General features: G+C 43.7%; 1 protein-coding gene across 3 annotated transcripts; it reads left to right on the top strand.

The window, feature by feature from the left end:
* The first annotated feature begins 6,113 nt into the window (after positions 1-6,113).
* Positions 6,114-23,675, top strand: LOC106565181 (retinol dehydrogenase 12). Of its 3 annotated transcripts, none has more exons than XM_014132024.2 (6): positions 6,114-6,433; positions 11,759-11,998; positions 12,717-12,806; positions 17,387-17,575; positions 17,955-18,064; positions 22,808-23,675. In XM_014132024.2, exons 1-6 carry the CDS (start codon positions 6,271-6,273, stop codon positions 22,985-22,987), a joined length of 972 nt encoding a protein of 323 aa, XP_013987499.1. In that variant the 5' UTR covers positions 6,114-6,270; the 3' UTR covers positions 22,988-23,675. The 3 variants fall into 3 exon arrangements, with proteins under 3 accessions (XP_013987499.1, XP_013987501.1, XP_013987500.1); XM_014132026.2 differs by lacking the exon at positions 6,114-6,433 and adding an exon at positions 10,848-11,001; XM_014132025.1 differs by lacking the exon at positions 6,114-6,433 and adding an exon at positions 11,334-11,373.
* Positions 23,676-24,813: the final 1,138 nt, after the last annotated feature.

Raw genomic sequence — 24,813 nt, 5'->3', positions numbered from 1 at the left:
CAGTAAGCCAGTGACTCAGCCCCTGTAATGGGGTTAGAGGCAGACAATCCCAGTGGAGAGAGGGGAACCGGCAAGGCAGAGACAGCAAGGGCAGTTCGTTGCTCCAGCCTTTCCGTTCACCTTCACACTCCTGGGCCAGACTATACTTAATCATAGGACCTACTGAAGAGATAAGTCTTCAGTAAAGACTTAAAGGTTGAGACTGAGTCTGCGTCTCTCACATGGGTAGGCAGACCATTCCATAAAAATTGAGCTCTATAGGAGAAAGCCCTACCTCCAGCCGTTTGCTTAGAAATTCTAGGGACAATTAGGAGGCCTGCGTCTTGTGACCGTAGCGTACGTGTAGGTATGTACGGCAGGACCAAATCGGAAAGATAGGTAGGAGCAAGCCCATGTAATGCTTTGTAGGTTAGCAGTAAAACCTTGAAATCAGCCCTTGCCTTAACAGGAAGCCAGTGTAGGGAGGCTAGCACTGGAGTAATATGATCAAATTTTTTGGTTCTAGTCAGGATTCTAGCAGCCGTATTTAGCACTAACTGAAGTTTGTTTAGTGCTTTATCCAGGTAGCCGGAAAGTAGAGCATTGCAGTAGTCCAGCCTAGAAGTAACAAAAGCATGGATTAATTTTTCTGCATCATTTTTGGACAGAATGTTTCAGATTTTTGCAATGTTACGTAGATGAAAAAAGCTGTCCTTGAAACAGTCTTGATAGGTTCTTCAAAAGAGAGATCAGGGTCCAGAGTAACGCCGAGGTCCTTCACAGTTTTATTTGAGACGACTGTACAACCATCCAGATTAATTGTCAGATTCAACAGAAGATCTCTTTGTTTCTTGGGACCTAGAACAAGCATCTCTGTTTTGTCCGAGTTTAAAAGTAGAAAGTTTGCAGCCATCCACTTCTTTATGTCTGAAACACAGGCTTCTAGCGAGGGCAGTTTTGGGGCTTCACCATGTTTCATTGAAATGTACAGCTGTGTGTCGTCCGCATAGCAGTGAAATTTAACATTATGTTTTCGAATGACATCCCCAAGAGGTAAAATATATAGTGAAAACAATAGTGGTCCTAAAACGGAACCTTGAGGAACACCGAGATTTACAATTGATTTGTCAGAGGACAAACCATTCACAGAGACAAACTGATATCTTTCCGACAGATAAGATCTAAACCAGGCCAGAACTTGTCCATGTAGACCAATTTGGGTTTCCAATCTCTCCAAAAGAATGTGGTGATCGATGGTATCAAAAGCGGCACTAAGATCTAGGAGCACGAGGACAGATGCAGAGCCTCGGTCTGACGTCATTAAAAGGTCATTTACCACCTTCACAAGTGCAGTCTCAGTGCTATGATGGGGTCTAAAACCAGACTGAAGCGTTTCGTATACATTGTTTGTCTTCAGGAAGGCAGTGAGTTGCTGCGCAACAGCTTTTTCAAAAAATGTTGAGAGGAATGGAAGATTCGATATAGGCCGATTAGTTTTTTATACTTTCTGGGTCAAGAGAGGCTTTTTCAAGAGAGGCTTTATTACTGCCATTTTTAGTGAGCTTGGTACACATCCGGTGGATAGAGAGACGTTTATTATGTTCAACATAGGAGGGCCGAGCACAGGAAGCAGCTCTTTCAGTAGTTTAGTTGGAATAGGGTCCAGTATGCAGCTTGAGGGTTTAGAGGCCATGATTATTTTCATCATTGTGTCAAGAGATATAGTACTAAAACACTTTAGTATCTCCCTTGATCCTAGGTCCTGGCAGAGTTGTGCAGACTCAGGACAATGGAGCTTTGGAGGAATACGCAGATTTAAAGAGGAGTCCGTAATTTGCTTTCTAATGATCATGATCTTTTCCTCAAAGATGTTCATACATTTATTACTGCTGAAGTGAAAGACATCCTCCATTTGCGAATGCTGCTTTTTAGTTAGCTTTGCGACACTATCAAAAAGAAATTTCGGATTGTTCTTATTTTCCTCAATTAAGTTGGAAAAATAGGATGATCGAGCAGCAGTGAGGGCTCTTCGATACTGCACGGTACTGTCTTTCCAAGCTAGTCGGAAGACTTCCAGTTTGGTGTGGCGCCATTTCCGTTCCAATTTTCTGGAAGCTTGCTTCAGAGCTCGTGTATTTTCTGTATACCAGGGAGCTAGTTTCTTATGACAGATGTTTTTAGTTTTTAGGGGTGCAACTGCATCTAGGGTATTGCGCAAGGTTAAATTGAGTTCCTCGGTAAGGTGGTTAACTGATTTTTGTCCTCTGACGTCCTTGGGTAGGCAGAGGGAGTCTGGAAGGGCATCAAGGAATCTTTGGGTTGTCTGAGAATTTATAGCACAACTTTTAATGCTCCTTGGTTGGGGTCTGAGCAGATTATTTGTTGCAATTGCAAACGCAATAAAATGGTGGTCCGATAATCCAGGATTATGAGGAAAAACATTTAGATCCACAACATTTATTCCATGGGACAAAACTAGGTCCAGAGTATGACTGTGGCAGTGAGTAGGTCCAGAGACATGTTGGACAAAACTCACTGAGTCGATGATGGCTCCGAAAGCCTTTTGGAGTGGGTCTGTGGACTTTTCCATGTGAATGTTAAAGTCACCAAAAATTAGAATATTATCTGCTATGACTACAAGATCCGATAGGAATTCAGGGAACTCAGTGAGGAACACTGCATATGGCCCAGGAGGCCTGTAAACAGTAGCTATAAAAAGTGATTGAGTAGGCTGCATAGATTTCATGACTAGAAGCTCAAAAGATGAAAACGTCATTGTTTTTTTTTTTGTAAATTGAAATTTGCTATCGTAAATGTTAGCAACACCTCCGCCTTTGCCAGATGCACGGGGGGTATGGTCACTAGTGTAACCAGGGGGTGAGGCCTCATTTAACACAGTAAATTCATCAGGCTTAAGCCATGTTTCAGTCAGGCCAATCACATCAAGATTATGATCAGTGATTAGTTCATTGACTATAACTGCCTTGGAAGTGAGGGATCTAACATTAAGTAACCCAATTTTGAGATGTGAGGTATCACTATCTCTTTCAATAATGGCAGGAATGGAGGAGGTCTTTATTCTAGTGAGATTGCTAAAGCGAACACCGCCATCTTTAATTTTGCCCAACCTAGATCGAGGCACAGACACGGTCTCAATGGGGAAAGCTGAGCTGACTACGCTGACTGTGCTAGTGGCAGACTCCACTAAACAGGCTGGCTAACAGCCTGCTGCCTGGCCTGCACCCTATTTCATTGTGGAGCTAGAGGAGTTAGAGCCCTGTCTATGTTCGTAGATAAGATGAGAGCACCCCTCCAGCTAGGATGGAGTCCGTCACTCCTCAACAGGCCAGGCTTGGTCCTGTTTGTGGGTGAGTCCCAGAAAGAGGGACAATTATCTACAAATTCTATCTTTTGGGAGGGGCAGAACACAGTTTTCAACCAGCGATTGAGTTGTGAGACTCTGCTGTAGAGCTCATCACTCCCCCTAACTGGGAGGGGGCCAGAGACAATTACTCGATGCCGACACATCTTTCTAGCTGATTTACACGCTGAAGCTATGTTGCGCTTGGTGACCTCTGACTGTTTCATCCCAACATCGTTGGTGCCGACGTGGATAACAACATCTCTATACTCTCTACACTCGCCAGTTTTAGCTTTAGCCAGCACCGTCTTTAGATTAGCCTTAACGTCGGTAGCCCTGCCCCCTGGTAAACAGTGTATGATCGCTGGATGATTCGTTTTAAGTCTAATACTGCAGGTAATGGAGTCGCCAATGACTAGGGTTTTCAATTTGTCAGAGCTAATGGTGGGAGCCTTCGGCGTCTCAGACCCCACAACGGGAGTAGAGACCAGAGAAGTTTCGGCCTCCGACTCCAACTCGCTTAATGGAGAGAACCGGTTGAAAGTTTCTGTCGGCTGAATAAGCGACACCGGTTGAGCATTCCTACAGCATTTCCCTCCAGAAGCCATGAGAAAGTTAAGTGTCTGTTGACATGTTGGAAAAGATTAAAGGTCTACAATTTCTGTTTAATTTGTCAATATTACATTTTTATTCATTGATTTACTGGCCACCATTACTGTGGTTACATGTTCAGTATATGTATTGACCAGCAAACCCACTGCAGCCTACCTCACTAGTTCATTCTCTATCCCTGCTTTGGTCAATTAATAGCATGACTCTCGTACTTTGCCCTTTTCCTTTATGGTTGATATTAACGACGAAAGGAGATATTGTCTGTCTCTCTCCTATTGTGGACCACTGTTAAATACTGTGGAAGAATAAAAAACTGGGAAAATAAACTTAGAACTACCAATTATTGTAGATAAATATTACAGAAAAGGGTAAACTGTCACAAGAATTTTCAATCCCAATGATAATAACTAACAATCCTTAAGCTTTGACTAATCCTGTCACGACTCCTACCGAGGGTGGCTCCTCTCCCTGTTTGGGTGGCGCTCGGGGGGTCGTCGTCACTGGCCTACTAGCTGCCACCGATCCCTTTTTCCTGTTCTGTTGGTTTTGCCTAATTAGTTGCACCTGTGTTTTATTAGGCTTGTTAGCTGGGCTATTTAAGCCCGTATGCCCGCCTGGTCTGTGTGCGGGCTTAATTGATCTTTCCACTTTATGCTGTGTGGTGGATGTTTATTTTGGGACGGTGTATTTTGTGCGCCCGGCATTTTGGGCGATTACTCCTTTTTGTGCGTAATAAAGAACACTGCATTGAACTTTTCTGCTTCCTGAGCTTGACTCCGCACCCACGACGCCCAGACCATTTCAAATCCCCAAGGTTTGTAAGAATAATAATTAGGCAAAGACTCAGCTTATGCAAAAGGTTTGTACAGTTTATTCACGAGAACGTTCCGAAGTCCATAATACAGAGACATTCATTTTATAACTTGCTTCTTCCTTACGCACATACATACACACAAACAGTAGGTATCCTACGCACATACATACACACGAACAGTAGGTGAGTTGTATCCCTCCCCGGAGTTCTCACCACTGTTAATCACTACCCAGCACAGTCCGTTCCATTCCCCCGAGATTGGAGAAACCTTGAGAGGTACTCCCTGTCCAATCATAGGTTTCTCAAAGTTCTAGCTAGGTCGGGTAAAACACAGTCTCTATTGTTCTTGGTATTTTCTTAGGCACACACATACATTTCTCTTCATCACAAGACTCTACTAAACCTTATGGGACTTACGTTTAGTACTTTAATTATTCATTATACATGCTACATAAACAACTAATTACTAATTAGTTACATTTCAGGGTGGGATTCTTTAATCATTACATTTAAACATATAAATCCCTTATCATAAACACAACACTGGACTGAACCCCCTAATTGTCGGACTGAACCCCCTAATTGTCAAACTAATATTAATGTGCAACAATATAGAAGATACATGACTAGAGGTTATGCAATATGCGTGTATATCCACTGCATGCTTCTTAGGTGTGTAATTGACATGACCAAAGAGCTATTGCAAATGTGAAACTATGAAAAATTTACATTACACAGCGTGATTTTACAGTACACAAACAAGAGTGTGCAATGTAGAAGGGTAGTCAGCGGACATTAGGTCACATGACCAAGGAGCTATTGAAATGTTACATTTTGAAAAATTCATGTAAAACCATGACAGATAAAAATGGACCAACTTAAGGGTGTGCAATATAGAAGGGTAGTCAGTGGACATTCTGAACCTTGTTTGAAGTCATTAGGTCACCTGACCAAGGAGCTATTGAAATTTTACATTTTGAAAAATTAATGTAAAAACGTGTGAGATGAAAATGGACAAACTAAAGGGTGTGCAATGTGCAGGCCCACTGAGTGGACATTCTGAACCTTGTTTGAAGTCACTAGGTCACATGACCAAGGAGCTATTGACATTTTACATTTTGAAAAATTCATGTAAAACCATGTGAGATGAAAATGGACAAACTAAAGGGTGTGCAATGTGTGTCTATGCCATCAGGTTAGCTACAACCAGTTTTGAAAGTGTTAGGAGTAATGGTTAAAGAGCTATTGAAATGTGAAAAATGTCATTTGTCACTATGTTGACGGTCCCTAACTGCTGTTGGTGGACGTAAGGAAAACTACTGGCGAATATCTGTCGAATATCCAACCTGAAACTGTCTTTACCTCGGTTCAGAAAGGAGCTGGGTAGTACATCTGCTTCAACCTGACTGACAATAACAATACATCTGCTTCAACCTGACTGACAATTGCGTAGTTGTATCCAGATACATTTTCGTTCTGCATTTGGGGCTCGGTGGATTATTAAATGTATTCGGTTTGGACTTATGTTTTCTCTCACCCGTTGTGGGCGGTATCGACGGTGATTTTGGGACTTGTCTTGCGATCACAGCGGAGAGGGTCGTGGGATCCGCGCGCCTGTCTGGTGCAACTGAAGGGCAAGACAGCCATAGTTACTGGAGCTAACACAGGTAACTGTTTTGTGTGGTGCCACTTGGCATGGACTATAGAATTGTTTTGCTTGGACAGGCTGATCCAGTCAATTTGATTCAATAATTATATTTATCCACCAAGTGCACAGACAAAAACTCTTAAACAAATGGTAATACAACAAAATCTAAAGACTATTTAAATCATAATTGGTAACCCACTGTGCACAGACGTCAATTCAGCATCTATATTCACTTTGGTTCAATCTCATCGAAAGGATGTGGAAACAACCAGTGTTTGTCCTGTGGGGAAAGAACTCTTGACATGACGCATTTCCCTCACTTGAAGCTTTCACCCTCCAGCCCACACTCAGTGTCTCAAATAGACTTCGGAGTTTAGTTAATGGCATGCTTTTGGAATCCAAGTAAAGATGTGAAGAAAGTGAGAGTTCTCCTGTATGTCCACATGTTTTTGTCCGTGAGAGAGGGTTTCCATTCATTTTCAACTCCACTGACAGTTTTGCATTATATAGCTAATGTGCCCACTCTGGTATTGACACGCGCGCTCTAGCCAGCACGGCGCAGATATGCGCACTATTGGCTTGAGCGCACATACAGCCTACATTATGAGATTATTATGGACAAAAGAGCGAGATTACTTTTTATTTGTCAAATGGCAGCCAAGCATCGATTAACATGTCACCAGAAAAAGACCCTTGATATTTATTGGAAAAAAGCATCAAGCTCCTTCCTATAATGGCACATTTTTTGTGAGAAAACCATCAGTAGAGTTGAAAATGCGATGGAGACCGATTTAACTTGTCTTTTTTTTCGGTTCATGGGAATTAGTATTTTTATGTTTACTACGTCTGCAACAAATCCATTTGATGGAAACAAGTCTCTGGTGGGAAATGTGCATATTGTTTTTATGCGGATTTTAGAATATTCCTCATGGAAATCTGTCACCAATTGGATGGAAATTTAGCTATAGCCACAAAAAGATCCCAGTTTGTCTAGCATGTTTTGTTTTGTCGACATTTGGAACGATTACCAAGTTTACCGACACATTTGCTGTTTCCATCAGGCCTGTCATTACATTTTTTATCCATGTACTTTACTTTGGTTATAAACCAGGTTTCCATCCAACCTTTATGCAAGTAAAGTACACTGATAAAAAAAATGTCACAATAGGCCTGATGGAAACATCAAATTTGAAGGTAAACTTTTCAAAATGTTGACAAAACCAAATATTTCTAGACAAGGTGGGATCTTTTTGTGTTTTGTGATGATGCGAACACATCCTCATTTGAACATTGCCCCATATTTAAATTGTATTTGTGAGTGTTTATTTCTATGTATATTTTATTCCAGGAACCTGCTTAACTTACGTTATTCATATCAGAGTTGAAAATCAAATGAAAGCTATTTAACTTGTATTTTTTATTCGATAAATGGGAATTTAACCGCAAAAGTTATTTTTATGTGCACTTTGTCATCACGCACAGCCTTTTGTCCACAACAAGTCAATTTGATGAAAACGTCTCTGGTGGTAAAATGCGCATATTACAGATATATGCTGATTTTAGAATATTTGCATTAAAATCTGTCATCAATTGGATGGAAACCGAGCTATAGACAAACACTTGGAACAATAGCTGTGCATGTCAGTCAGCTCAGAACTCAGAAGTGCCAAGTTTCATGTGAAGGAAACTGTCACGAGGTGGAAACGTGACAGGTTATTTGTAACTGGGATGAGCAGGCATAGTGAAGTAAAGACCAAACAAAATGACTAGTTTCAGCATTTAATAAATAATAGGGCATGGTTTACAAGTTCACCATTTCAGCAGTGGCCTTTCTCACTGGGCCAGGAATATTTACAAACCATGCAATTTCAAATGACAAACAATCAAAGTAACAAAAAGGCACAGGAGATGGTGCAGCCCAGGAGGTAAGTCCATCTTGGAAACTCCCAATACTCCATTTCCCCCATGCTCGCGGAAACAACCATACATTTGGACTGCATGCCCACCTGTAGACAGTCGCATCTAAAACAGAACAAGGCTTAAATCGGAGAGGAAGAGGCGAAGCGAGAGCTTTTAAATCTGTCCATGAAAAATAAGCCCACGAAGTGAGTTGTTTGGGGGGAGGTAGTTAGGACGAGTCTAAGGGCCTGTGAGTGACAGTGGTCCTAAAAAAATATTAGAACACTAGGTAAACATTTTTAAATATTAAATTATTAACCTATCATCATTAATATAATAATGTATTTACAGTGTACTAATAAAACTACTCCCAACAGAAGAAGGAGGTGAGCAGCATTGTGTGGAATGACATGTCAGTTGGCATAATTGCATGTACTGAAATGCATTAAGGACAGGATTGTGATTCTCCAGTCAGGAAAAATCTCACTTGACACAGAGGCAGCCAATATCAGAGCCTTAAAAGAAGAGATGCAGGGTCTTAGAGATGGAAGGGAGTCTCTCCTGTCTGAGGCAACATTGATTGTTATGCAAATGATTGTTGCGCCTCAATTTAGCAAGGGACACAGCCGCCAGAGGAAAAGGAAGAGATTCTATGATGAGACCTCTCAAGAGGAGACAGACAGCTCAGGACAGTGCAGCAAATATGTTTCAGAACAGTGTTTTTTACTGCTATGGACAACATCATAAGTGACTTGGACACTAGGTTCCACACCACTGCAAAAATTGTGGAATAATTTTCTTCTGTTCTGAAAGTTGGTCAGATTAGTGACGATAAAGTCCCTTCTGTGTGCCAACCACTGATCATGAAGTATTCCAGAGATCTTACACCTGAGTTTCAAAATGAAGTAAGACATCTGAACACTGTATATACTGCCACTTTCCCCCCTAACTTGTCCCCTCTTGGTCTCCTGAATGCAATTTTTCAAGATGCAGCTGCAAAGAATTTTTGGAGAAGTGTGCATTGCTTTACGTATATTTTGCACACTGTTGTGGTGGTCGCAGAGCTTTCAGTAAGCTAAAACTGATTTTTAAAAATTATTTTTGGTCCACTATGTCCCAGGACAGGCTTTGCAGTCTTGCCATGCTGTCCATTGAAAGTCAGTTAGCTAGAAAGCTGGACTTCAAATATTTGATCAGTGACTTTGCTTGCAAGAAGGCTCGGCGCTGGGCTCTTGGTGAGTAAGGCTGAACAAGGGCCAGTGATAACTGTTAAATGGCATGGATATGGATATTGGATCACTACACACATAATGCCCACAGGCTGAGAACAAGACTGAGAACAGACTGAGAACAAGATCTATCTCAAAGTAATGGCTGGATTGCCATACAATTTGTTGTGCACAGTCAAGACCCCAAGTGGAAGATACTACTAATTTGGTGATCACTTGACCTTTCCTCTAGCGCCACCATCAGGCCTTTTCATTTCCATTTTGTTTTCCATTTTTCATTTCCACTTTTATTTTCTAGTTGGTATGTATACTTAGTTCAAAAATCTGCTGCTGATTTTATTATTTTGTATGTTATATCATTCTATAGATGATAATGTTAATTTATTTTAATTGAAGAGGTTAATGTATATTTAAGTTATATTTATTTTAAGTTATTCATTAATGTTAAGACAATTTTCCATTCAAGAATTTTACCATTAAAATTACATTTGGACTGTAAAAGATGGCCTTTAGCACATTTCTTATAGAGGGTATCAGTCTTGCATCAAATAGTGAATTCCACTGTATGCAGAATGTTGCATGCATGTCTGCACAGTGTTATATTTTCACAGCTCACTGTCAGTAAATATCGTACAGTAACTATTGGACTACAAGAGAGTTGCAAGCCTGCAAAGGTAGAGTTATTTAAATCTTTGAATGGGTCGATTGGGTTCTGGAGGTGTGTGGTTACAGCAATTGCGCAGGGTTGGTGTGGCCTGTGGTGGTGGGGCCCAATGTGATATCTTTTCATGGGGCCCAGAATCCCTGGCGGCGCCCCTGCCAGTGAGTGTCGAATTTGGTCAACAAAAAAATTTAATTGCTAATTTGTTACGTGAGTCTTATTTGATCAAATAGACATTTCGTAATGGTTAGGTTGTTAAGAATGCACTTATATAAGTGGACGCACTCGGCATTACGGCAACTTATATATCGGCCTATAACGGCGTTGTGCCTGTTGCCATAAAGATAGATGTATGACTCATCATGGATATAGCCCATTTTAACATGGATATTGCCATTGAGGGCTTCCACCATTTTAAAAGTAGTCAACTGGTTGGGGAGCCTACGCGTTGGGAGCAATCAGACAATAAAGAAGAGGAAAATGCACTACTTTAAAATGCCGCTGCCCATGCCGTCCCAGACACTATAATGACACAGATACAAAGATGAGACCTCTATCTATCTCTATGGCCTGTTCACACACGTATCTGCCCTGTCATTGGCTAGAATGGTCCCACCTGATCTCGCCTTCTCCCGCCTGCCTTCCATCTTTGAGGCCTTTTATTCCCATTAAATTGACTATCTTGTCAATATAACAGACAATCTTTGATTAAATACAATTCAGCAAACATACAATTAACCAATGAGATCGCTTGGAGAGTTAACAAGTCAAGAAGGAGAGAAGGAGAGATGTCGTGTGGTAAAACTGCATTTTTTCACTCGATCTGTCCAACTTATCACCTTATCGCCTCTAAAATGTAAATAAAACACAATAAGAGTTTATATAATGTGTCATTACATGCCTATTTGAAGGTTTGTGTCGAATTTGAATCGGGTTTTTAGGGCGGTGCTAAAGTGATCTTCAGAAGTAAATAGCGGCTTTCAGAGTCATGATCGCTTGCAGTGATGACGCAAAAAATGACTATGTATCCCCCTTACCCAGTCACTGTCCATTTCTTGTTTTTAAACGATGAGAGAAGTGCTACACCTGGTGGAGAGAGATTGTAAGACAGAAATAGTTGCTTTATGCGCGCTGTACGTTACGGCATGACACGTCACGATGTAACGGAGGGTCAGTTTTTTCAACTTTTCTCCAATACTATAGAGCCATTACCATGTCGATCAATGCTTGAATGGAAACGTAGTTCACACCCCAGATTTTGAAGTCAACACAGTCCCATTCGCTTTCTTTGTAGCCTCGTTTGAATGTCGCGGTTGCACACATTTGTACGGAATGGGGTGAGTTTACGTTAACCCTGTTAACCTCCCTCCCTCTCTACTCCCCTATCCTGTTTTCTCATTCCCTTTCCCCCGTCTTTCTGTTTCTCGTTCTCTTTTTCTACCACTTCCACTCTCTTTCCCTCTCTCATTCTACATCTTCTTTCTCTATCTCATTCTCTCCCTAACTCATTTCCTCTTACACTCCACCCCCACCACCTCACCTATCACACTCTCAGGGATAGGGAAGTTCATTGCCCTTGACTTTGCCCGGCGCGGGGCTCGTGTCATAATGGCGTGCCGGAGCGAGGCTCGCGGTAGCGTCGCCCTGCAGGAGATCCGTAAGCGGAGTGGGAATGCCGACGTGCACCTGCGTCTGGTGGACACCTCGTCCCTGGCGTCGGTGAGGGCGTTCGCAGAGGGCGTCCTGCGAGAGGAGAAGGAGCTCCACATACTGGTCAACAACGCCGGGGCTTCAGGTGGGCGCCGGATCCAGATTAGCCTGGAATACACACTTAGGCTGGAATAAACACTGAATATTGTTCACTATTTATTACTGTTTCACTTGAAGCAAAAGACAATAGTGAAGGAGCTCTCTACACATCCTGGTCGACAATGCCAGGGCTTCAGGTGGGCATTGGGTCCAGAGTCAGTTATAGCCTGAAATCCACACTGAATATCGCTACATTTTCAATATTCACCTGAAGCAGAACAGTAATGAAAAGGAGCGATATTCACTCTGGATTCCAGGCTAAGATGCAGGGAACCAGGGGTGGACGTCAACAGCCGTCACACTAGTGTGATCAACTGGGTTTGAATCAAGGGTGTCTACACGCTATAAGACTGAATACTGTGCATGAGGAGAGTTAATGCAAGTCTTTAGGTCTTGGATAAGATTACCAAAGCACGGTTGTCATTTCGAGTCAGTACCCAATAAGAGTCTCCATGAGACGAACAGCTTTGCTTGATTGATAATAACGATGCTAACATGCCATTCAACCCAATTACAATTTGGCTTACAAATTCCCATTCATTATCTATGTCTGTTTGCGACATGCACATCCTTTTGTGCCCCAAGTAAAATGCATTCACAGAATTTCTTATCACATATTATAGTAATGCTTTCCGTATTTAAAATACATATTTTCAAATATGTATGGGTGTGCCTTGGTTTGGTTATATTGTGTCTGCACACAGGCTTGCCTAGAGATATCACCTCAGATGGGCTCGAGGTGTCCTTTGCTACCAACCATGTGGGTCCTTTCCTCCTCACCAACCTGCTTCTGGGTAAGATACAACATATCCCACTAATACCTCACCCTGCTGTAATGCTGGAGCTCTGTGTGCAACTACTAGAGCGTTACACAGGCCACGGCTATAGGCTTATTATACAAAATAGGTTCCTATACACTCTTAGACAAAAGTGTTTCTCAAAGGGTTCTTCCACTTTCCCCATCGGAGATCCCTTTTGGGTTCCATGTACAGTGCCTATTAGGTTTCAGGTAAGACCTAAGTGCAGACTGCTGAAGTAACAATGTTTATTGCAACAACAGGGGCAAGCAAATGACGGGTCGAGGCAGGCAGGGGTCGATAATCCAGAGTAGTAGGGCCAAGGTACAGGACGGCAGGCAGGCCCAGGGTCAGGTCAGGCAGAGGTTGGAAGTCCAGAGTAGGGGCAAAGGCACCGGACGGCAGGCAGGCTCAGAGTCAAGACAGGCAAGGGTCAAAACCAGGAGGATGAGGAAAAAGCAAGACAGAGGAAAAGCAGGCTCTGAGACAAACCGCTGGTTGACTTGAACAAACAAGACGAACTCTCACAGACAGACAGAAAACACAGGTATAAATACCCAGGGGATAAGTGGGGAAGATGAGCGACATCTGAAGGGGGGTGGCGACAAGCACAAGGACAGGTTAAACAGATCAGGGCATGACAGTGCCGTGAAAAAGTATTTGCTGATTTTATAAATTTTTGAATATTTTTGATACTGAATGTTATCAGATCTTCAACCAAAACCTGATATTAGATAAAGGGAACCTGAGTGAACAAATAACACAACAATTACATACTAATGTCATTTATTTCATAAACAAAGTCCTGCCACACCCAATTCCCCTGTGTGAAAAATAAATTTCCCCTTATACTCAATAACTGGTTGTGCCACCTTCAGCTGCAATGACTCCAACCAAACGCTTCTTGTAGTTGTTGATCAGTCTCTCACGTTGCTGTGGAGGAATTTTCGCCCACTCTTGCATGCAGAATTGCTTTATTTCAAGTCCTGCCACATCTCAATTGGGATTAGGTCTGATCTTTGCTTACTGTCAAGCATGGTGGTGGTAGTGTGACAGTTTGGGGATTTTTATATATGTATTTTTTATTTAACTAGGTATGTCAGTCAAGGACAAATTCTTATTTACAATGACGGCCGACCCCGGCCAAACCCAGACGACGCTGGGCCAATTGTGCGCCGCCCTATGTGACTCCCAATCACAGTCGGATGTGATACAGCCTGGATTTGAACCAAGGACTGTAGTGACACCTCTTGCACTGCGATGCAGTGCCTTAGACCGCTGTGCCACTCGGGATGCTTTGCTACCTCAGGACCCGGACGACTTGCCTTAATAGAAGGAACCATGAATTCTGCTCTGTATCAAAGAATTCTACAGGAGAATGTCAGGCCATCCGTCTGTGAGCTGAAGCTGAAGCGCAGCTGGGTCACGCAGCAAGACAGTGATCCAAAACACACAATCAAGTCTACATGAACATGGTTAAAAAACAACAAATTTGAAGTTGGCATAGTATAACGATTGTCTGAAAGAGGGGACCAAGATGCAGCGTGGTAAGTGGTCATAATTTATTATAAATGTCGAAACACTTAAACAAAGAAACAAAAACGAAAGCCAACAGTTCTGTCAGGTGAAAAACACAAGACAGAAAACATAGAAAAAAGGACATAGAATGCCCACCCAAATCCCACCCTGACCAAACCTAAATAGAGACATAAAAAGGCTCTCTCAGGTCAGGGCGTGACAGTACCCCGCCCCCCCCCGAAGGTGCGGACTCTGGCCGCAAAACCTGAACCTATAGGGGAGGGTCTGGGTGGGCATTTCTCCGCGGTGGCGGCTCTGGAGCGGGACGCAGACCCCGCTCCACCACTGGCTCACCCACTTTGGTGGCGCCTCTAGAGTGGGGTCCCTCGCCGCGGGCCCCGGACTGGAGGGCGACTCTGGCTGCGCCGGACAGGCGGGCGACTCTGGCTGCGCCGGACAGGCGGGTGGCTCTGGCAGCGCCGGACTGGCGGGCGGCTCTGGCTGCGCCGGACTGGCGGCGGCTCTGGCAGCGCCGGACTGGCGGGCGGCTCTGGCAGCGCCGGACTGGCTCTGGGCGCAGGCACAGGATTCACCAGGCTGGGGAGACATGCAGGAGGCCTGGCTCTGGGAGCAGGCACAGGACTCACTAGGCTGGGGAGACTTGCAGGAGGCCTGGCTCTGGGCGCAGGCACAGGATCCACCAGGCTGGGGAGACATGCAGGAGGCCTGGCTCTGGGAGCAGGCACAGGACTCAACAGGCTGGGGAGACCTACTGGAGGTCTGGTCCGTGGAGGAGGCACAGGATAGACCGTGCTGTGGGGGAGCACTGGAGGCTCCGGGCTGAGGAGCGTCGCTGGAGGCTCAGGGTTGTAGGCCGTCTCTGTAGGCTCCGGACTGTAGGCCATCTCTGTAGGCTCCGGACTGTAGGCCGTCTCTGTAGGCTCCGGACTGTAGGCCGTCTCTGTAGGCTCCGGACTGTAGGCCGTCTCTGTAGACTCCGGACTGTAGGCCGTCTCTGTAGGCTCCGGACTGTAGGCCGTCTCTGTAGACTCCGGACTGTAGGCCGTCTCTGTAGACTCCGGACTGTAGGCCGTCTCTGTAGACTCCGGACTGTAGGCCGTCTCTGTAGGCTCCGGACTGTAGGCCGTCTCTGTAGGCTCCGGACTGTAGGCCGTCTCTGTAGACTCCGGACTGTAGGCCGTCTCTGTAGACTCCGGACTGTAGGCCGTCTCTGTAGACTCCGGACTGTAGGCCGTCTCTGTAGACTCCGGACTGTAGGCCGTCTCTGCAGACTCCGGACTGTAGGCCGTCTCTGCAGGCTCCGGACTGTAAAACGTCGCCGGAAGCTCTGGATGGGGAACTGTCGCCGGAAGCTCTGGACGGGGAACTGTTGCCGGAAGCAGCTCTGGACGGGGAACTGTCGTCGGAAGCTCTTGACGGGGAACTGTCGCCGGAGGCTCTGGACGGGGAACTGTCGCCGGAGGCTCTGGACGGGGAACTGTCGCCGGAGGCTCTGGACTGGGAGTGCGCACTACAAGGCTAGTGCGAGGAGCAGGAACAGGATGTACTGGGCTGGGCAGGCACACTGGAGAGAGAGTGCGAGAGGCAGGCACATGCTTACCACAAAAAGCATGGGTAGTTGACTCAGGCCTCATCCCTGGTCCAGCCAAACTACCCGTGTGCCCCCCCCCCAAAAAAAAAAATTGGGGGCTGCCTCTCGTTCTTCCCGGGTAGGCTCCGATATCTGTCGATCACCTGGCCCCAAGTCCAGTCTCTCCTCCCAATTCACTCCTGATGAGACCAGGTGTCCATCTCCTCCCGAGCACGCTGCTTGATCCAGTTGTAGTGGGTAGTTCTGTCACGGGCGTCGTAGTGATTGGACCAAAATGCAGTGTGGTAAGTGGTCATAATTTATTATAAATGACGAAACACTTAAACAAAGAAACAAAAACGAAAGCCAACAGTTCTGTCAGGTGAAAAACACAACACAGAAAACATAGAAAAAAGGACATAGAATGCCCACCCAAATCACACCCTGACCAAACCTAAATAGAGACATAAAAAGGCTCTCTCAGGTCAGGGCGTGACACATAGTCAAAGTCCAGACTTAATTGAGATGTTGTGGTAGGACTTGAAATGAGCAGTTCATGCTTGAAAACCCACAAACATTGTTGAGTTAAAGCAGTTCTGCATGCTAAAGTTCTCCCTGTGGCTCAGTTGGTAGAGCATGGTGTGTGCAACGCCAGGGTTGTGGGTTCGATTCCCATGGGGGGCCAGTCCAAAAATAAAATGAAATGTATGCATTCACTACTGTAAGTCTCTCTGGATAAGAGTGTCTGCTAAATGACTAAAATGTAAAATGTAAATGTCCACAGTGATCTGAGAGACTGATTAACAACTACAAGAAGCATTTGGTTGGAGTCAGGTGGCACAACCAGTTATTGAGCATAAAGGGGCAATTACTTTTTCACACAGGGGAATTGGGTGTGGCAGAACTTTGTTAATTAAATAAATTACATTTGTTATAATTTCTGTTATTTGTAAACTCAGGTTCCGTTTATCTTATTAGGTTTTGGTTGAAGATCTGTATCAGTATCAAAAATATGCAAAAATTGAGAAAATCAGAAAGAGGAAAAATACTTTTTCATGGCACTGTAGAACCCTCTTCACGGCTCTTCATGGAACCCCAAATGCTTTTACATGGAACCAAAAAAATGTATTCAAAGGGTTCTACTATGGGGACAGCCGAATAACCATTTTAGGTTCTACAGTAGAAAGCACCTTTTTTCTAAGAGTGTATTCTAGTGCTGTATTTTGTGAGTATTATGCATTTTGTTACTTTACATGTTTTATATCTACTCAACCTTACAGTAGGTTACTGTATGTAACATTGTCCCAGTTATCTCACGTTACATTCCACACTTTACATTGTTACTGTATTCACTTCCCTTCCCACTACTCTTCTCTCACCTCGCCTCGCCTCTCCTCCCTCCATCCCCCCCGTTCCCCTTTCTCCCTCCTCTTCCTCTCCTTTTCCTCCCCCTCTCCCCTCCGTCCAGACCTGCTGAAGCAATCAGAACCGGCACGCATCGTCAACGTGTCATCCGTGAACCACTGGAGGGGTATGGTTGACTTCTCGCACTTCAAGGGCAAGAACCTGGGCTACACTATGGACAGTGTGTACAACCACACCAAGCTGCACAACGTCATCTGCACTAACGAGCTGGCGCGAAGGCTACAAGGAACAGGTGGGTATGAAGGCCTGGGCCAGTATTAGTAAAGCATCTCAGAGTAGGAGTGTTGATGGCATCTGGTTGGCTATTCGATTATCAAATTCTTGTTTAGAGCACATAGTAGCTATACCCTGTTTTACCGCTGCTAAAACTGTATTAGTGGATGAGTAACATTTTACAATGAGCATCATTTCTGAGTGGTCTTGTAAGGGGGAATGTGGTGACGTAATGAAATGCGCCAAACATCTTCTGTGGAGCTGGAGTTTCCCCATGTGAGTCAGACTTCCCAAGAAATCAGATTCCTGGTAAAGGAGGGACATGGATTTCTGGGCTTTTGTGTGGTTTATAATCTCTTCTGTGTGCACGTGCGTGCGTGCTTGCGTGTGTCTCACAGGGGTGACAGCTAACTCCGTCCACCCCGGGCTGGTGATGACAGAAGTGATGAGACACTACAACTTCATGGTTCGGTTCCTCTTCAACATGATCGGAATATTCTTCTTCAAGGTGAACATTTTGAATCATAACACCCTGGTGAAAATCATTCATACAGTGCATTGTTTAACACTTACTTTACCATCCTGTTTCAGCTGGTATTAAGTAAGAAACCATTTCTGGCACTTGTGTTATTATGTAATAATTATCATTTTATACAGTAGTTTCCAAATAAGTAAATAGTGTACTGTAAAATTAAGTTGTAATCATTATTTTCTTTTTGTCTGAACTGAAAGAGCGAAAGGCTGGGATTCATTGAAAGATGCATTTCAACAGTGCACACTTGTCACGGCTGTTCGAAGGAGCGGACCAAAATGCAGCGTGTTCGTAGTTCCACATATTTATTAGACGTGAAACTGAATGCAATACATAAATAACTTGAAAACACAAAAACAAACCGTGACGCAGAGAGGAAAACAGACTACTCAAAAGGAAGAGAAAAACCCCTACTTAAATATGATCTCTAATCAGAGGCAATGAGGATCAGCTGCCTCCAATTAGAGATCAACCCCAAACAATCCCAACATAGAAATAGAAAACATAGAACAACCCAAAACACCCCCTGTCACGCCCTGCCCTACTCTAGAAAATGACATCTTACTAGGGTCAGGATGTGACAGTACCCCCCCCCCCCAAAGGTGCAGACTCCGAATGCAAACAAACAAACAAAAAAAACACAAAACACAAAGGGAGGGTAGGGTGGGTGACTAATGTCTATGGCGGCGGCTCTGGTTCCAGGCGTAGTACCCCCGCCGCCCGCTGATCCCCTCGCTTCTGTATGTCCGGAGGAACCAGACCATGGATCGTCGCCAGGAGGCTTCGGATCGCCAACCGCCGCTGAAGACTCTGGGCTAAAGGCCGCCGCTGAAGACACTGGGCTGCAGACCGCCGCTGAAGACACTGGGCTGCAGACCGCCGCTGAAGACACTGGGCTAGGGATGCGCACTGGAGGTCCGATGCGTGGGACTGGCATAGGTGGCGCCAGACTGGTAACACGCACCTCAGGTCGAGTACAGGAACAGGACACCCCGGACTGGGCAGCGCCCTAGAGGCCTGATGCATGGAGCTGGCATAGGAGGCGCCAGACTAGTAACACACACCTCAGGGCGAGTGCGGGGAGCAGGCACAGGACATACTGGGCTATGGAGGCGCACTGGAGGGAGAGTGCGAGGAGCAGGAATCGGTCTCACCGGACTGGGGAGACGCACTAAGGGCCGAGTGCTCACAGCAGGCACTGGCTGTACCGGGTTATGGATGCGCACTGGAGGGAGAGTGCGAGGAGCAGGCACAGGACGTACTGGACTATGGATGCGCACTGGAGGTCTGGAGTGTATGGCTTGCACAACCCGCCCTGGCTGGATGCTCAACTCAGCTCGACAACTGCAGGGTGTGGGCACAGATCGCACCGGCCTGTGAATGCGCCCTGACGACACAGTACGCGTCACCGCACAACACGGTGCCTGCCCGATCACTTGCTCCCCACAGTAAGCACAGGAAGTTGGCTCAGGACTCCACCCTGACTCTGCCCAACTTCCCGTGTGCCCCCCCCCACAATTTTTTTTTTTTGGGGCTGCCTCTCGCACATGCCTCTGGGTGGATATAGCGCCTCATAGTTTCGCCGTTCCGCTCTCGCTGCCTCGATCTCCTCCTTCGGGCGGCGATACTCCCTAGCCTGCCTCCAGGGTCCTTTCCCATCCAATATCTCCTCCCAAGTCCATTTGTCCTGCTGCTCCATTCCACGCTGCTTGGTCCTTTGGTGGTGGGTTATTCTGTCACGGCTGTTCGAAGGAGCGGACCAAAATGCAGCGTGTTCGTAGTTCCACATATTTATTAGACGTGAAACTGAATGCAATACATAAATAACTTGAAAACACAAAAACAACAAACCGTGAAGCAGGGAGGAAAACACACTACTCAGAGGATAATAACCCACAAACAGGAAGAGAAAAACCCCTACTTAAATATGATCTCTAATCAGAGGCAATGAGGATCAGCTGCCTCCAATTAGAGATCAACCCCAAACAATCCCAACATAGAAATAGAAAAACTAGAACATAGAAATAGAAAACATAGAACAGCCCAAAACACCCCCTGTCACGCCCTGACCTACTCTACTATAGAAAATGACATCTTACTAGGGTCAGGACGTGATAACACTGCACAAATGACAACACACCTTTTAAAGGCAATCTCCCTGCTTTTTGTGGATATCACATTCATGTGCAATGTGCTTGTCGACATCGCTCCTTTGACTCAATTCCGGAAAAAGTGTGTTTCTGAGATGGTTTGTAGTTGGGAAGAAAATGTGTGAGATATAAAGATTTGTTATTGTTCTGTTATTGTTATGGTCCTGGTTGTAACATGTATGGGAACAGGATGTGTTAGGTCTCACTTCATTCACAAGGAAACTAAAGAGACTTACTGCACCAGACAACCGACAGTGCGCTTTTTAAAGATAATTTCCAGCTGAGCCAGTTTAACCAATGATATTTTGTACAGATAAGTATAAATAGGTTGTGGCGCTTAACTACTGTATGACTCTTTCAACATGCCACTGAAAAGGTTGAAAGCTGCAATTCATTTTACGATACCTGAAACTACTGAAGAGTAATTCAAAGCCATTTGCAAACATTGGATGCTTTGCATATACAACCTTGAACCTCTTTGACCATCTAAGGGTCAGTGTTCTTGTTTCAAACACACATTACACCATCTATAGAGGGATGGTTACTCCGATTTTCCACTTACCTTGGATGTAGTTGATTCAAAAAGGCAGTTTTCTTTCAACACTTAAAGGCATACTCCTTTATATACTTCCCCAAAGTCAGATTAACTTGTGGATACAAATTGTATGTCTCTGTGTCCAGTATGAAGGAAGCTAGAGGTAGTTTCGTGAGCCAATGCTAATTAGCGTTAGCGCAATGCCTGGAAAAATAGAGGCCGTTACCATTACAAATGTAGACAGAGAAAAGCCGACCCCCGATATAATCTGAGATGCCTTTAAGGCATACATTATGGGAATGATAATCTCAATGATAATCTAATATTTGGCAAAAACTAAATCTGATTAAGTGATTTATTTTTCTTTCATTTTTTATTTCTATCTTAGAAAAAGACCATAAAAAATCTTTACACGGTACAGAAGAAAATCACTTTTCTGAATTTAAGCAAGAATACAGTCTTTTACTTTTGAAGAGAGCCAACAATTACAGGTCAAACTCCAATAAAGCATATTACTTAATGGCAAATAAACCTGGGAAATATCTTGCAGCTCTCACAAAAAGGAATACATGCTAAACCAGTTATAATTTTAAAAGAAAGATACAAATGCTGTTAATCACAACGTGATTAATGACACTTCTATAACCTTCTATTAAAATGTATATAAATCAGAATTAAACAACAGTTGGACGGACCTTATAGTCTTCTTAGACTCAACAACCGTGAAGCAATTATCAGAAAGCAGAGATCGCCCAAAAATAAATATTATATTCTGTTAAAACATTTACAGGGAGAAAAGCACCAGGACTGGATCGCTTTCCCATAGAATTCTATTCAACATTTTGATACAAAGTAGCACCCCTTTTTACACAAATGACAACACATGTCAGTCAATTCAGTACTTATAGTTCTATGTCTCAAACAGTTACAAAGAAAATAAATAATTGGCTTAATATAATTTGGTTTTCTGAGAAGTATTTTAAATACTTTCAAATATAAAAAAATTCTGACACCTGTATTTGAATTTCAAAGAAAATAGTTGCCTTATAGTCGAAACTCTATATAAGCTATATTCCACTACCTTGAGTATTTGAAAAGTTTGTATTTTCAAATAAACTACAAAATACAATTATTTTCTGCCCTGGTCTGGTGGGGACCCAACAAAACAGCGGAACACTACAGAATGAGTTGAAAAAAACAAATCCACCCAATAAACCAGCAGAACAACTGTAAACGCTACCACATGTTGGTAATGAAAACAGCATTTATTTCTGTCTCTGGGTTCATGTGAACCGTGACTGTGGAATTTGGACTGTTTTGACTGTGTGCCATCCCACCTCGAAAGAACTGTTGTGTTTGTCCAGAAAGAATTCTTAGGGCTCTATTCAATCTGTATTGCTGAATACAGATTGTTACAGATTGCACAATAGAAATGTGAAGGTAATTTCCGATTTTGCCGACATATGCAGCGTTTACCTTGAATGCAGTCTCCGCTAATGCGGGAACATTGAAATGTAATGGAAATCAAGTTGGAATGCTAAATTCAGCGATACAGATTGAATAGAGATCTTAAGACAAAATAAACCAGTGTGAAAAGGAGTCAAGTGGAGTAGTGTCAAGTGCCCCAGTGTCTGAAAAATTGAATTTCTAGCAGTTTCACAACTCTTTTTCACAGATTTCCCTGAATCAACAAAGTTGCAAATTAAGGAAGACTTATTTCCTGGCATATCACCAAAACAAAGCACTGCGCTATTGACTGGCAGTTAATGTATTTACTAGCAGTGGCTGTCTCTTTTATGCAGAGGTGGTTAGTGTGTGTGTGTGTGCATGTGTCTTCTTAGGCCGGGATTCAATCTGATCACCGCTTGATCCGTGTTAAAGTGCTTGACATTTCCAACTGAGCTGGCATCTGCAGCAATTAATGTGAATGGCGGAACATTGACTTTAAAATGTGCATAACTGACAGCGCGAATGGATTGAATCCCGGCCCTACTGTATACCTAGCCTCACCTTCTCCCATCTCTGTCCACACAGTCTTCTGAGGAAGGGGCAGTGAGCACCATCTACTGTGCGGTTGCCGTGGAGATGGAGGGAATAACAGGGAAGTACTTTGACAGTGACTGTTCCCTGGTTCTCCCTGCTCCCCTGGCCCGAGACCCCGCCCTCGCAGTAAAGGTCTTTGAGTTCTGCGAGAGATTGACATCCAAGTTCTGAGGGAGCGAGAGTTTTTCTTGAAGTGTTTTATTCAATAGCAGACAAGTAAAATATAGTGTAAGGTTTTATAATCTGTGAAGGATACCTATAAAGTTTTTTTTGTGTTTATTTGTGCGTCTTCAGTGTTGTAGAGTCACCTAACAGCTCAGACACACCAATAATGTTTGCCGTAGGTCATGTGATATTTTCAGCTGACTGTATTTTCCTTCCCTGTGAGTAGGGACCTGCGTTTTGGTTAATCATGTAATAAGACCTGGAATTTTAACCTTTTATTTTAAGCCTTTTCCAGAAATGAGAAGTAGACCAAAAATGAAAGCAATTGTCTGAGGATGGTGCTGGACCATCTGAGAAAAGGGGACAGTTGTCATGTGTTGCTGCTATGCTATGTTGTTGTTATCTTAGGTCTCTATGTAGTGCTGTCTCTCGTCGGGATGTGTGTTTTGTCCTATATTATTTCATTTATTTTTAATCCTAGCCCCTGCAGGAGGCCTTTTGGTAGGCCATCATTGTAAATAAGAATTTGCTCTTAACAGACTTGTCTAGTTAAATAAAAATGAAATATAAATGGTTAAAATTCAGGTCATGTGACGTGATTAACCCAAAGACAGGGCCCTAACTATGAGGTGTGTGTGTTAATGCGTGCTTGTGTGTGAAGAGGGAATTATGTCAATAAACTTACTACCAGCAATGAGTGGTTGTTTCTTCACATTACAGACACTGCCATCTAGAGGATGTGGTATGGAAGTGTGACACACGTATGGATACACAGCTATTTCACAAGACAAGCAAAGCTTTATTGAAATGATCATTTTCCTTTATTCATATAATTGAAACAAACTGGTAGATTGGCAGCTTTGATGTCTCCTGTGGTCTTCTGTCATTTGGCTGAGAAAGCACAAACATGTTACAGCCTATTAATACCTTTAAGCACTGTACCTGCGTTGTGTTTTTACCTACAGTAGTACAAAGTTGCAGTAGTACAAAGTTTGTACATCCGTTGCACACTATACATACACTGAGTGTACAAAACATTAGGAACACAAACTGACCAGGTGAAAGCTAGGATCCCTTATTGTCACTTGTTAAATCCACTTCAATCAGTGAAGATGAAGGGGAGGAGACAGATTAAAGAAGGATTTTTAAGCCTTCTTGAGAGATGGATTGTGTATGTGTGACATTCAGAATGTGAATGGGAAAGACAAAAGACTTAAGTGCCTTTGAACACGGTATGGTAGTAACTGCCAGCCACACCGGTTTGAGTGAGTCAAGAAGTGCAAAGCTGCTGGGTTTTTCACACTCAACAGATTCCTGTGTGTATCAAGAATGGTCCACCAACCAAAGGACATCCAGCCAACTGTGAGAATCATTGGAGTCAACATGGGCCAGCATCCCTGTGGAACGCTTTCCACACCTTGTAGAGTCCATGCCCTGACGAATTGAGGCTGTTCTGAGGGATAAAGGGGGTACAACTCAATATTCGCAAGGTGTTCCAAATTATTTTTAGACTCAGTGTCTATATTAAAATGGTCAAAAGAAAATAAATGAAGTGTTAAGACATTTAAGCTAGTCTAAACAAAAGTTCCAACTTTGTTTTTTGTAACTACGCACCGTGGCTAGAGTTTGCACTTTTGGGACTATGCCATTGGTTCTGCCAGATAAGGACATTTTTGCAAAAGTATAAAAAATAAAACCTGAAATATCACATTTACAGAAGAAGTTAGACACTTAACTCAGTACTTTGTTGAAGCACCTTCGGCAGTGATTACAGCCTTGAGTCTTCTTGGGTATGACGCTACAAGCTCGGCAAACCTGTGTTTGGGGAGTTT

This window comes from Salmo salar, chromosome ssa12 (genome assembly GCF_905237065.1).
Source record: "Salmo salar chromosome ssa12, Ssal_v3.1, whole genome shotgun sequence".
Lineage (NCBI taxonomy): Eukaryota > Metazoa > Chordata > Actinopteri > Salmoniformes > Salmonidae > Salmo > Salmo salar.
This window is presented reverse-complemented; position numbering and strand designations above follow the sequence as displayed.

Coding starts and splice junctions, on each gene's coding strand:
- LOC106565181 (XM_014132024.2), top strand. CDS start 6,271: ATGTATTCGGTTTGGACTTATGTTTTCTCTCACCCGTTGTGGGCGGTA. Junction 11,999..12,716: donor CAACAACGCCGGGGCTTCAG/GTGGGCGCCGGA, acceptor GTCTGCACACAG/GCTTGCCTAGAGATATCACC. Junction 12,807..17,386: donor CCTCACCAACCTGCTTCTGG/GTAAGATACAAC, acceptor CCCTCCGTCCAG/ACCTGCTGAAGCAATCAGAA.